A 15229-nucleotide genomic window follows, 5' to 3' on the forward strand; every position below is an offset into this window, starting at 1 on the left:
TTAGGATGACTGCTCTATTAGAGTATCTCGATCTCGCACTTGTTGCACCAAGTTGGATTTCGTGTTATAACTCTGTGGCTTTAAGTCTGATTCTTCTACACCATTGAAGAGCCTTTCTAAGATTATTACTCCATCTGTACAACGATTTTCAAAGCATTACCCCAAGCGGTTTATCTGGTAGGCGTGGCAAGCAGTCGTTTCTTTATTAGCTAATCTCGATTGCATAATTGTTACATACTGTTGGTTTTTTTTGTTGTATCTTCCTGGTTTTTAGCTCGATTTCTTTCAAACCACAAAAGGTTTGAGGTTCAATAGTTAACGTATTCACCCACCGATGTTCAGCTTCTTCCCATATGCGATTTACCCTGTAGGCGTGACAACATATTGGTGTTATTTTTCGTGAATAATCGCTCATAACTCTTTGCCTATTTATCGTATTCCAGCCAAAGTTGGTACCGAGATGCGCCTTTATACCCTCCTTCTGTGTGCCAAATTTCAAGGAAATCGGATATGGCGTTCGCGTTTTATAGCAGTTTTTGTAAGTGTGCGACAAGAGGAAGAAAAAAAAACGAAGAAACCAAGCCAATTTTTGATGTCGCATATCTCGGGAACGCGTGAAGCGATTTCGCTCAAATGTGGAATGTGGAGTGCTGATGTTGGAGGGCATGTCCACAGCAAAAATCGTCTTGTTGCATCAAGGAAGCACAGAGCTACGGAGGTGCGAAAATTGCATTTTCTTTCTTCCTGTCAATATACTCATGGGTGTTACACGCCGGCTTCTTGGGCCGCACGACACACTACCGTGTGTCTTGATATTTATTTTATTACCTGTGTAATAATTCTTCAAATATTTCTATTGTCATTCTTCCTGTATTAGATGTATCCAGCTCTTCAAATATCTGCAGTGTTTTATGATGAAACTATCCTCTAGAATTCTTGAATTACCTGTTGAACTAGGCATAATCTGCTAATAACAATTTCAGAAAGAGATTTCTTTATCTAAAATTTGGGCAAAGGCAAAACAGTAATATGAAATGGCTAAACACACTTGTTTACCTTTTCAACTTCAGCATCATCAGTCTTAACGTCATCTTGAGTACGTTGCTTTGAAGGACCAGCAGATTTACAAGGAGTGGTGTTGTTTTCAAACATAACCAAAAATCTGGGATAAGGTATCCACATTTTCTCCCATACACCAATTTTATCCACTAATTTTTCAAAGTCATGGCTTGAAATAATACTGCCCAAAGCATCTTCCAGCAATGACCTAAAGTCTTCTTTTCTGACATAACCTTTTCCTCTAGTGTCAAGATACCTTTAAATATAATAGATTTATTGGGTGTTTACACCATTATTTCATTTCAATGCTTCAACAAGGTTGGAGTAACATAGTTTATAGTACCTGAATCGACCAAGTAGCTCCAGAAACTTTCCCTGTAGCAATGATACAATCTGTGTTTCAGCTTCAGGAACTGTTGCACATATAGTAGCTTTTCCTTCTTGTTGTGTAACACTACATAAACTTTCATATGTAGTAATTTTATAGTTGCTGAATGACAGTATACATTTACGTACATAAGCAACTATATTAAACCTTGTAAGCTTGTTCAGACTATACTGGAAACAAAACACAAGTAGTGAAGGTCACTGCTAATTTTCCACATAGTACTAAAGTAATGAGAATTGTGACAGAACCTAAAAATGGTAAAGGTCTTTTGCTAGTTAGTTTTACAGTGATATTTCACTGGAGACTAGTAGACTATCCAGACATGATTATTTGAACACTCAACTACTATCAACAAGTACGGTATACTCACTTCCTCTGTTTATCAGTCATCACTTGATGGGTGATGCTATGGCGAGATCTGTCCCAGAAGTGACGTAGCACATCACGGTATGGTAGCATCTTGTTACCAGGGTAACCCAGTCTTTCTAACAGTTCTTGTAGGTTCATCATGGACACAATGATCCCATGATGCGTCAGGATCTCCCTCAATACCTCACATGTCACCTAAAACAAATCATATTTATGTTAAATTAAGATTTGCACATATTGCATTCATGAAACTATATAACAAAATGTGACAATGATATTGATCCTAGAGGATTTACACAACCACTACATATTATAGTCTAATATGACCAGACAGTTATTTTTCTTTTGTGTTGGGGTAGGGCCCTATCCCAACAAAGAAAAAAAAGTGGTCTGGCCATGCGAGACTATATCGCATTGACAGACTGCTTTTTTTTCAACACAAAAGAAAAAAACGCGGTCTGGCCACACGAGACTACAGTACATACTGGATTGGCAAGAAACATTCAAACAAATACTATCTATGCAAAAACAGCGAAGCTGTATAAAAAGGATGCAGCCTTCAAAATGCCTGGGTGAAAAAGGTTGTGAAATCAAAGGTGGTTGTCATGAAATGGCTGCAATGATGTGGATAATAATAAATTTTAACAATAGCTTTGTGCATTAATAAAATTTATTATCATCAACATCAATGGCTGCCACCTTTGATTTTACAACTTTTTTCACCCAGGCGTTTTAAAGGCTGCATCCTTTTATACAGCTTGGCTGTTTTAGCGTGGATTTCACTTCTTTAAGTAGTCTATATACCCAAAGCCAACCATGAATTGGCTTTGAGGTTTGCTCTTACACAAATCATTGTTCTTCTTATTTACTGATGCCATGAAGATAATATAAAACAAACTAGTGCTCTACCAATACAGAATAATACCTACTGATCCAATACCAAAGCCAATTTATACTGATATAATTTTGTGCTTGGCTATATAAAGTTGTAATAATATGTAGTGCCTGTATTTATTTGCAGTAGTACATGTACTCGATTACCTTACAAAATACTTGGACAGTGGCTACCCAATTGAAACGATTTACCTAAATTTAAATTTCAAAAGGTGTTTGACTCTGTGCCACATCAACGTTTAATACATAAGTTATCATCCTTTGGTATACATGGTAATATGTTAGACTGGATAAAGTGCATTCTTTCCAACAGAAAACAACAAGTAGTGCTGAATGGTAGAAAGTCCTGCCCTGTATCTGTTATATTGCTAGTGGAGTCCCTCAGAGGTCCGTTTTGGGCCCTCTACTGTTCGCAATGTTTGTTAATGCTTTACCTTCAATTTTGTCTAGTCCTATATTTTTGTTTGCTGATGATACAAAGATATTTCGTGTTGTGAGAAACAAGGAAGTTCACGCAGCTCTTCAGGATGATTTAAATTTACTATATGAGTGGTCACTAAAATGGCAGTTGAATTTCAATGTCTCTAAGTGCAAACATTTACACTTTGGAATAGCACATAGGTATGGCTCTTTCTACCTTAACGGTGTTCTAATTGAAAGTGTAACATCCCACAAAGATCTTGGGATTAAGCACCTAAAGTTCCATGACCATACTACTGAGGTAACTGCCAAGGCTAATTGCCTCCTGGGAGTTATTAAGAAATCTTTTGATTACTTGGGGCATGACATGTTGGTGAAGCTATTCACTACATTAGTATGACCTACACTTGAATAAGGCAACTCTGTATGCAGCATTTATTCTGGATCAAAGAAAGGTTGACAAAGTACAATGTAGAGCCACTTGCTGTTTACCAGAACTTGCTGATAACTCCTATGATGAAAGACTATGTGCATTTCAGTTACCATGGCTATGTTATCGATGACTTAGAGGGGATCTGACTCTATTATACAAAATTGTGAAGAATTATTTTAGCTCAGACTTTGATGCCTGCTTTATCTACACAAATACCACTACAAGGGGACATGAATTTAAGCTATTTAATATTTAAACCTTTTTCAAGACTGAAGTGTAGGACCGATTATTTCTTCAACAGAATTCTTAATGACTGAAACAATTTACCTGACTACGTTGTGAATGCAGATTCAGTGAATAGTTTTAAATCTTTGTTGGAGATTTACTTTTGCATAGCTAATTAATTCTGTAAATTGTACTATTGTGTTGACCTGGTATACAGACATTGCCTTTACCAGTATTTACTTGTGCTAATAGTGTTTTATAATTCCTTCCAAGTATGATGTACTATTTTTCTATTAACCCATTAACTGCAGTCACCGCCATATGGCGGCATGGCATTATAAATCATGCAGGAAATAAAATCTAGCTTCGCTATAAACTGTTTAGCACATATAATAGTGAGATGCGCTAGTGCTAAAGTGGATATACCCATAGGGGTCCCATTTCTGGGATAACTGGATCCTGCCTGGGCTAGTGTGCATTTGTTATACAATAACCTAAAGTGTAACCTTTCATAATATGCAAATTGAATCGTTCTTTGAGTTGAAAACAAGTTGTTAAAAAAACAAAGAAAGTGTTATACATCGATGGAGACAGATAAAGTCAACAGTTGGCTGCTTTATCCCAGATGCTGCATGGTGGTCACGAGTGCAGATACGCATGCGCAACAGCAAAAATGGGACTAATCACGAAGAAACAAGCTGTGGGATGGATCGCACTGTAAGTAAACTGTATAGAATAGTTTTTTGTAGTGTAAGGCACCTTTGTAGATAGCTACGTAGTTGGGATTCCATTGTTTGTTTGGGCTGATTTTTACCAATGCTTAGACTTTGCTGCGTAATACTTCATTGTGGTTAGTATTATCCACACAAAAACAGCCAAGCTGTGAAAAATGGTGTGGCCTTAAAAAGCCTGGGTGAAAAATGTTGTGAAATCAAAGGTGGCGGCCAAGAAATGGCTGCAATGATGTTAATGCTAATAAATTTTAATATGTGTGCATTGTTAAAATTTATTAGCATTAACATCATTGCAGCCATTTCTTGGCCGCCACCTTTGATTTCACATTTTTCACCCGGGCTTTTTAAGGCCGCACCATTTTTTCACAGTTTGGCTGTTTTTGTGTGGATTTCACTCCTTTCTTTTGTACTTTATAAGGCCCTAAAACCAGCCTATGGCTGACTTTGAGGATTGTTTTTACTCACATTTCTTCTTTTCTATGTAGATACAATGATGATTATTGAAGACAGACTTATAAATGTATTTCATTGCATGATTTAATTCAATATTTGATAATATTATTGTAATACTCTAATAGAGTGCACATTTTTTTGAGGACTTCTAATAGAACATACACAGAATGTTCTAGAACAATCTAGTACTTCTATTGGTAGATCTATGAAATTACAAACGTTTGATTATAAGCAGATTTCAACTAGAAATTTCATTTATAAAGCAGAAATTAAGTGAGGTGATCAGTCAAGGTAGCAGTGGTTCAGTGGTTAAGGATGCAGGTGTTAGGTATGGAGGTCCCTGGTTCGAACTCTGGTAAGATTTTTTTCGACATTTTTTGCACACCTTTTTTACCCCGTGGTGACTGCTCTATTAGAGTATCTCGATCCTGCGATTTTACACTTGCTTAGTTTTTGCTTTATAACTTTATCGCTGTAACTCTATTGCTATTCAAACTATCAAAAGGCACTGCTACGATGATCAGCCTATCTACACACCAATTTTCAAGTTATTTCTATACTTGGTTTACCCTGTAGCCGTGACAGAAGTTTGATCTATTTTTACGTGAATAAACATCCATAACTCCTTGAATATTACTCAGATTTACAACAAGCTTGGTACATGAATCCATCGTTACACGTTCTTCATTTGTGCCAAAGATCGAGGCAATTGAGTTACACGTTTGCATTTTATAGCAATTTTTGCAAAGTGTGCGAAAATAAATCGAAGCCCCCGTACGGCATAAGAAGAAAAAAACGAAGAAATTAAAACTAAATTTTGGACGCCCATATCTCGCAAATGGCTGTTGCGAATTTAATCAAATTTGCTGTGTGGCGTACCCTACCTGGGGGACAGCTATAATGCAAAAATAGTGTGCTTTGGAGAAGGGGCCATGGAGCTATGCATGCGTGAAAAAACTTTTTTCTTTCTTCCTGTAAATATACTCACGGTGTAGCCGCCGGCTTTCTTGGCCGCACACGACACACTACCGTGTGTCTTGATGTAAACAAAAACAACACAATTGAATTCCTTATTTCATAGCAAGTATTTAGATGTATGGTTACTAAGTAGTTCTGTGTATGGTAAGGGTAATATGATGCAATTTGGCAATTTGGCTAGTAGTCGCCAGGAATTCAGCTGGCAATGGGTTTTAAAGATTTTGCAGTGACTGTTCTATTAGAGTATCTTGATTTTTCATGCAAAATGTGATAAGTTGCAGTTGCTCATTTTTACAAAGCAAATCCTGCACTTTTTACGCTAGAATACAATTTACTGCCTGTTGTCACAAGTTTTATTAGCATAGCACTTATTACGATGATTATGATTGGCATGAGTAGTGGTGCACTACCCCACCAATTTGTACCAAAATGGCTATAATATTGCTTTGATTTGATGGAATACTAGAGAAGTTGCAATAGTAGTGTATTACAGAGTTTATTTGATCACTTTTATAATACTCTAATAGAGTGCACATCTTTTTGAGGATTTCTAATAGAACACACATAGAATGTTTTAGAACAATCTAGATTTTCCATTGGTAGAATTATGAAATTATGAACTTTCACAATTGAGTAGATTTTAGCTAGAATTTCATTTATAAAGTAGAAATTAAGTGAGATGATCAACTGTGATAGCAGTATCTCAGTGGTTAAGGATTTGGGTGTTCAGTATGGAGATCCCTGGTTCGAACGCTGGTAAGCTTTTTTCCAACATTTTGCATGCACCTTTTTTACCCGACGGTGACTGTTCTATTAGAATATTTCAACCCCATGATTTACAGTTGTTTGGTTTTTTCCTTGTAACTCTGTAGCTGTCATAGCAATTTCTTTTGAACCACAAAAGGTTTTAGCTATGATGGTTAACCTATATGCATACCGATTTTAAAGTTATTTCCATAAGCGGTTTACCCTGTAGGCGTGACAACAAGTCGGCCTTATTTAATGTAAATAATCATCCATAGCTCCATGACTATTAGTCAGATTTGCACCAAACTTGGTATGTGATTGTGCCGAAATATGTTCTAAAAGTGTACCAAAGCTCAAGAAAATCATGCTATGCATTTGCATTTTATAATGGTTTTTGTACAGTGTGCAAAGAGAATAATCTAAGCCCCCCCAAAAAACAAAGAAAAAAAAGAAAAAAAATAAGCTGACTTTTGAAGGCTCATATTTCACGATTGTATTAGGCAATCTTGGTAAAACTTAGGAACTTTCTCCTAACCAAATACTATCACGTGAATGGGCAACATGTGCCATGCCATTTAAAAACATTTGTTTCCTAATTTATTTTTGTCATAAGTGTATATATCATACACTACGATAGTAGTGTATAGTAGGGACCACAAAGGAGTAGGCGTGGCCCACGAAATAATATCACCCAGAAAACAGCCTCAATTTCCCTTAATGATGATCAGGCAGTATTGGTTAGGTGAAATTGAGCCCAAACAAACTTTCAGATCGACCCAAAATGCTTTCAACAAGTTGCTATGGAGTCTTAAAAATAATTTATTTAACGGAATTTTCTACTGACTGAGTAAGTAACTGACTGACTGATGCCTTCAGACAAGCGTAACTCGATAACGGCTAAGGGTACAGGCTTGATTTGTTCACTGTTCGACATCGCTTCGGCCCGACAGGTGCCTTTTGGCATACCGCAGTATGTGCAATGCCTCCTTCATGGACTTACCAGTGTCTTCCTTTGTGTCCCATTCATCTTTGCTGACAGCGAAAAGTGTCGACTTGGTGATAGCACGTGATGGCTTCCCTTCGTAACGGAAATCATCCATAATTGTCACAGTGGCAATTTTTATAGCAGAGGCGCTTTTCAAACAGTTATTGATTCGTACTGTTGTGTAACGGGTTGAATATAGCCGACAACGAAGCGTAATGGATACTTCACTTTTCAGACAATAATTACTGATATAACCCGGGGCGCACGGCACCATTTCTTTCGATATGCGTGGATTGCAGAGGTGCATTTTGAACAGTTCTTGATGATTCGAAATGCTGCGTAACGGGTTGAACATAGCTGACAACGAAGTGTAATGGATACTTCACTTTTCAGATGATAATTGGGGCGCACGGTGATAATCTATGGATGCAGTCTGCGTGGGTTCACCAGTCATAATAATTATTTACAAAAAAAGTTAACAAACAAGTACACAGAAAAATTTGGAATTTTCAACTAGAGTAGGGACCACAGCACATCGATAAAAGGTACTGAAACAAGCTGGAGTAGTTCACGATATTAAATCACAGTAAAACAATAAGAAGTGTTATATCCCTAGATACCATTATGGAAATACACAGTAGGGATATAACACTTCTTATTGTTTTACTGTGATTTAATATCGTGCATTACTCCAGCTTGTTTCAGTACTTTTTATCGCTGTGCTACGTGGTCCCTACTCTAGTTGCAAATTCCAAATTTTTCTGTGTACTTGTATATTGTTTGTATTGTCACCTCAGTCACACACAAATACATTTATGTTGTTATGAATATATTATACATGTACAAGAATGACAGTATCTCCACTGCATACGAAACTACCAACATACGCAATTATATCTACACACATGCATGCGTATTATACACATTGCTTATATACATACATATACACATACACGGCTCAACACTGACCGCAACTAGGGCATTGATAGCAATGAGTCAACAGCAAGGAGGCTGAAGTCAGAGTACGTGAAATAAGTTTGCATGGAATTTGCAATTTGCAATCCACCCTGTGGTAAATCAAAGGAATATTGATGATTGGAGTCAGTTATTTTGCAGGTTAAGATACCACTCATTTCTAGGAAGAGGGAGCACGCAGCAGAGATCTTCACAGAATATGCCCAATCACATCGCTTCCTTTTTTGATGGCTACTGCATACAGATCAAATAAATTCTCGTCATCTATTTCACATGGAAGAGTAGTCATCCATGTGTTTTTGTAGGCGTGAAAGCCAGGTACACAACTTTCCACCATGTGTAACTCCATCTTATTCTGTGTGGCACTGAAAGGGGCATTTATTAGGCATGCATTTCACCAATTTAAACTTTTGCCAAATGTAATTTATCAAAGAAACTCCAAATATTCTGCTCGCCAAACTTTCTGCTTATACAGTAGTTAATTGTATACAAGATACCAATAAATATTTTATGCACTGAAAAACTGATTCAAAGAAGCTTAAGTATACATTATATGTAACCTCATCAGTTTATTATGTATGCTTGGCACAAGCAGAATCTTTTGTCACTTCCACTTGCTATAATTTTAATATGACGTATGCATTAGTAACTTCTACATACACTTTTCTTTGATTTACCCACATATCTGTGTCATGATTTATTAGTGGTAGATATGTGCTTTTAAAATTGAAGTAAAGTGTACTATTAGCTTAGTTCATCAAGACACACAGTAGTGTGTCATGTGGCCAAGAAAGCTGGTGCACCACACCGTGAGTATATTTACAGGAAGAAACAAAACACGATTTTCAAGCATACGTAGCTCCATGCTCCCTTCTCATATTGGAATCATTTTTATACTGCAATTACCCTCTACCTTCAACACCCCACAACCAAATCACCAATTCTCTTACCTATCACAGCCATTTCAAGAATCCCGAACTTATTCATATCCAAGATACAACGGAGACCATGACCAGTGCCAGCCAGACTAGTTAAGAGAATCTAAGAGAGAGAATTAATTGGCATAGCTAAGTTGACAATAGACAAAACTGAGCATGTCGCACCTGGGATTATGCCAGCAAGCCCAGCCATTCCAAACAATGGCCAGTGAGTTCGATTATTGAACGACCCCAATGCTTTACCTACTATCTTGCAACTTGCGAACAAGCTCAACCTGAAAGAATATCAAACCTTCTGGGTTGCTGCTTCCTGCCCACACACCACCTCGACCCATTAAGGGGATTGTTCAACTTTGCTATGGTACTTTGCTTGCATAATTGATTTAAAAATATATATATCATCCCATATCAAATATTTAGGTATATGCTTGTCATGCCCTCAAACTTTTCAATATTCTAACTTCTTGCCTTGGATTGTCAAGAGCAGCTTTAATGGGCAGCACAACTTGTATACAATTATTCTAATCAGCAACTATTAAGGCATTCCAGGGGCATCAAGAAAGTAGAAGGTCCTGTATCCACCTGGGCATTGTACGTAATATTGTTATGGAGGACAGATTATGTGGGAGAAGCAAGCCATGGAGGTTGTTGTATAAAAACATTCATTTTCCACATGTATGCAACAGTGGCCAACATTTAATATAGTTCTGAATGATCAAGTTTCTATGATAGGGCACACCTAAGCTGATTGGAATGGGTTGAGTCAATTCTGTTGGGACAACAGTGACCGGACTCCCAATCACCTGATTCAAACAGAGGTGCCACAGTTGTGGTGCCTTTTGTCAGGCTAAATGGGATTGACCACCACATAGAGTCAAAATATAACATTATAGTAATTTTAAAATAAATCAAATTGTTTGAGCTTTGAGGAGGAAATCAGGTACAGTTTTGAGTTTGACCATTCTAGAGTTGTCACTGCTATGAATAGACACTATAAACAGCCACGTACTTGTAACACAGCCACATACTTGTAACACAGCCACATACTTGTAACACAGCCTGTGGTTCTTTGTTTTCTAATTTTGAGATTGATGTAACCTGTAGACACTTAGCAGGGGTACAATAATAGCACAGCTGACCCCCTTTCCCATGGTAACCTGCATTCGTTCTTTTGTTTACGTCCACCGGTCATCTGGCTGCCGACTCCACTACCTCATCTGTTATATACTGCAGATTCTGAGGGATAAATTGGACACCCACCCCACCCCATTCAGGCAGCTGTTCAGTACTATAAAGTATGAATGGTTTAGTGTCTCCTACTCGAGAAATACTATAATACTGCGTAGCACTGCTGTTCACTACTCCTCACGCAGACTATGTAACCCAGCACCGGTCTCCACTTTTAAGTACAATGCCACAATGCTTCAAGTCCACTTCTTCTCTTTTGGCAACCTATAGCTACATTCATCCTGCAGTCAGCATAACACATAGTACAAACCTCCTTACACCACACTTAGAGCAGATTCTTTGAGGCATTAATAGAGCTAGCTAACATACACAAACAATGAGTCCACCTTCCACTTACTACAGGTGTACCTATAGTTGATCCGATATCAGTTATTAATTGTATTTAACTACCTCCTACAATTATACACCTATACACTGTATGCCTATAGTGGTAGTGGTTTGGCTTCTATTTGCACAATCCAGCTCACTATTTCTCTCAAAGGATAACTCACCTCTGATCCAGACCCACCTAAAGACGAGTTCTCCTACCTACTGCATTCAAGGAAGAAGAACAGCAGGATTAGATGACTCATACATAATACAACACTCACAGCTTCAGGATTGGCACGCAAAGGCCGGAGGCATTCCAACCATGTTTATCCGACTGTGGGGTCAATGGGAGAGTTTAGACATTTCAAGGAGGCATGGATGCATAAAATTATATACAATAAAAATCATCAATGAAAGTTAAAAGATAATAATAAAAATAAAATACCCCTCCCCCTTTATACTACGAAGACCAGGCCTGCTTGAATTAAATAAAAAAAAGAAGAAAGCTTAACCCACAACCATAATTTTCATCAAAGAAGAGAGTTAAAGGATTTGTGCTCTCTATTATCATCAGGTGTTAGTAGGCATGACAAAATTTCAAGTGTTAGCAACAACACCTCAATTCTGTGTAGCTGGTAAACTATTCATTCACACGTGTACCTGTTTGTTGTTGAGCCCTATGTTGTTCTTGAAGCTGTCCTTCCATATTGTTGTCTAAATAACTCTCGCCTCATTTCATCATTACAGTCACCATTTTAACTATAGTTCTTTGCATTTTATTCTGTTTATTAAAGCTAAATTGAATCGCAAGGTCACAACTGTTTATATTGGGTAAGTAGAACTGCGAACCAGACCCACATCCCTAGCAGGTCCACTCCAGAGTGGTTTGGTTTGATACGGCGCACATTTACAAACTTGGAAATCGCTTTGATTCGAGGATGTTCTTTGCGGTGGGTGTGCAGGGAATACCCCAGAGGTTTTATAGTTCCTATGGCTTGGAGGGAAAGGCAGTTGCCTTTCTTTGGCATGCAGAAATTCTTGTGGCTTCAGAGAATGTTAGAATCCCCAAGCATTCCTACCTCCAAGCCTTGTAGTAAAACATGCTGTATACATCATGTAAAAATTGTAAATTGTTGAAAAGGGGCCTATTTGAGAATTAATAGGAGAATCCACAGAATCCTGCACAACTACCAAAACAACTACCAAAACAACTACCACCTGTTGATGGTGGCAACCCGCTCACAACAGGGTAAGCCCTACTGACCGGGTCAAACTGACAAGCAACATTAAATCCTTAATTTAGTCATAGGTAACTATAGACTGAAGTAGCAAGGTTCACTAGTATATCTTCAGGTGTAGGGAACCTCTCTTGATTGTCATCCTTTCAGACAAGCAGATAAACTATGATTGTAATGTAACCTGCACAGTTACATTTTGTTATGCTACTTTCATCCTACTGTTGCCTTACCAAATATTTCCTTCAACTCATGGAGGCATTTTGGACCACTTTGAAGATGTGTTTGGGCTTGATCATACTCAACTAATATTGTCAAGGTGTTGCAAAGGTAATGTGAAGCTATTTTCTGGTCAATATGCTTTGTGATCCCTACTATTTAGTACTACAGTAAATATGCAGACATTAAGGGAGGTGAACATTTGTCAGTAGTGGTTCAATGGTTAAGGGTTTGGGTGTTAAGTGTTGAAATGGAATTCTGCGCAACACCTTTTGTGTGTGTTTATAAATTGCTTCTGGCTGACTGTTTGGTTTTAGCTTTGTAAGCTACATACATTACAACCACAAAAGGTTTGAGATAAAATAATTAATCTATGCACAGATTGATATTCAAGCTACTCTCATAAGTGATCTACACTGAGTTCTAGTAAAAAAAATTGCTTTTATGTAGAAAATTCAGAATATGGATAAGATATTGCACAAAATTTGGTATACAATTTCACTTTTACACACCTTTAAGCCAGCATTGAAACCAGGTCACTACTGCTGATCAGGATGACCCGGGTGTGACCAGATTATTAAAAGTGACACATATGCCAAGAGCTACGTTTTGAGTGCTTGACAAGGGTAGCCATATGAAAACCAAGCAGCTAAGGTCTCTAATTAATGATATTGGTCAGTGGGCATGGTTCCCTGTAAGTTTGCAGATAGCAAGAAACGTTTCCTACAAGTGGGTGTTGTTTTGCACATACCTAACACACCATAATTACAAACAGTATGACTATCAAAGTGGCAGTGGCATAGCTACCATTGAGGCAACTGAGGCAGCTGCCTCGGTAAAAAAATGTTAAACAGGCCTGAGTTTTGGCACCCCAATTTTCTACTCAAACATTACTAGACAGCATCTATTGTACCACACATAATAGAATCTATGGCTGTAGTATTAAGCAAGGCCAGATCCCACGGTGAAACGGTCTGGAATTGGCTGGACCACTTTTCAGCTCCTTGAATTTGTACTGTAGTGCCAGAAAAAACCAAGATACTCTAATTTTTTTTTCCTTACTTTGGCCCCTTTTCTGTTACACCTTATTCAGTCAGTAAGTTAAGTCACTAGGTCTAAGTCCTTGTAGGTTAGGTAATCCTAAGGCTGCAGCACATGTTGCTGTCAGACCTTCAGTGCTGGTCACTGTAAAGTGCTAATAATAAATACTTTAGGTTTAAGGAAGAAAATCCATCCCTCCTGGAGGAAGACTGAGTGTGGCCCCGACTAGACATTGGGTGACCTGCAATTCGAATCCTGGGGTTGGAGGGATTTTTTTCCTTACTTTGGCCCCTTTTCTGTTACACCTTATTCAGTCAGTAAGTTAAGTCACTAGGTCTAAGTCCTTGTAGGTTAGGTAATCCTAAGGCTGCAGCACATGTTGCTGTCAGACATTCAGTGCTGGTCACTGTAAAGTGCTAATAATAAAAAAAATAATAATAATAGAGCAGTCATTATAATATACTCTAATAGAGCATTCAGTATACCACTGTTTTCATTACACTGCTTGGTCTAAATTATTTACATATATGTTAATTGTCTTTTCAAAAGTTCCAATGAGTCAACTGCATAGCATTGCATTGAGCTAATTGATTATGCATATGCATGTACCGTATTAGCAGTTACAATCAAATAATAGCCTCCACATGCCATTTCAAAGCAAAATTTTTCTTGAGGTAGCATGGCTCTAGACTCCCTAGCTTGACATGCTTAGCACATGCAGTTGAGTACACATGAAAGAGATAATTTCTGACTTAAATATCACATCAGATGAATTAAAAGTATAGTGTGCATGACTATGATCTCTGTTGCAATCCATGGATGGCCTGACCACTCAAAATATCTCTGGAGTAAAGTAAGTCAGTTTTTTTGTGCTGAGTACAATTAAACTAGTCTAATAATTGAAGCATGGTATACTGTAGCATCAACTAAGCTGGAGCCTAATGACATGTAGAAAATTCTCAGTCTTCTGAAACAGTCTCTTCTATCCCACCAGAGAGTCAACCTGCAAGCTTGAAAGGGTTTGTTAATCAGTTGAGTCAGAAGCAGACTCTCTCAATTAGGTCAGTGTATAAACTTTGCCTCAGTAAAAAATTTTTCCTGGCTATGCCACTGAGTGGGCATGGCTCACGAAAGCTGGCCTACCACAAGACTAGACCATATCTCATACAACAATAATCAATTAGTGAGTGTGGCTCCACATAAGCCTGCAGGAAGCTACGAGCATAGATTCATGCAAAACTACAGACTGTAATATTACCAATAAATGGGAGTGGCTGCACATATGGCTGCAGACAGTTGTCCCAATAAGTGGGCATGGCTCAAGAAAGAAGTTGGGTTGCATCAGGATTTGACTATGACGCATTTATACACTTCCATATCGTCCAACTAATTAATTTGCTTCACACGTGATGCAATCCAGGTCAGACCCGAATAATTTTTAAAGCAGGTTAGACCCGGATGACCTGGATGAAATGTGACCCGGTTGACCTGACTCGGTTTCAACACTGCTTTAAGCTAGGGTCCGCAATCCAAAAAATTAACTTTTACAAATCAATCCCCCTATCATTGGATGTTCATC

The 15229-nt window shown here is 38.0% G+C and overlaps 1 protein-coding gene across 1 annotated transcript in view; it reads right to left on the reverse strand.

Annotated features, from left to right (window-relative positions):
- The window catches only part of LOC136259871 (EF-hand calcium-binding domain-containing protein 6-like), a 61119-nt gene that overhangs the window by 4110 nt on the left and 41780 nt on the right, over nt 1-15229 (reverse strand). Inside the window, exons 9-13 of the mRNA XM_066053426.1 lie at nt 1818-2011; nt 1403-1522; nt 1057-1315; nt 946-999; nt 829-899 (exon numbers count right to left, since the gene is read on the reverse strand). Of these exons, the coding sequence (XP_065909498.1) occupies nt 829-899; nt 946-999; nt 1057-1315; nt 1403-1522; nt 1818-2011 (698 nt within the window). The remainder of the gene's footprint in view (nt 1-828; nt 900-945; nt 1000-1056; nt 1316-1402; nt 1523-1817; nt 2012-15229) is intronic.

Source organism: Dysidea avara, chromosome 7 (assembly GCF_963678975.1).
Source record: "Dysidea avara chromosome 7, odDysAvar1.4, whole genome shotgun sequence".
Lineage (NCBI taxonomy): Eukaryota > Metazoa > Porifera > Demospongiae > Dictyoceratida > Dysideidae > Dysidea > Dysidea avara.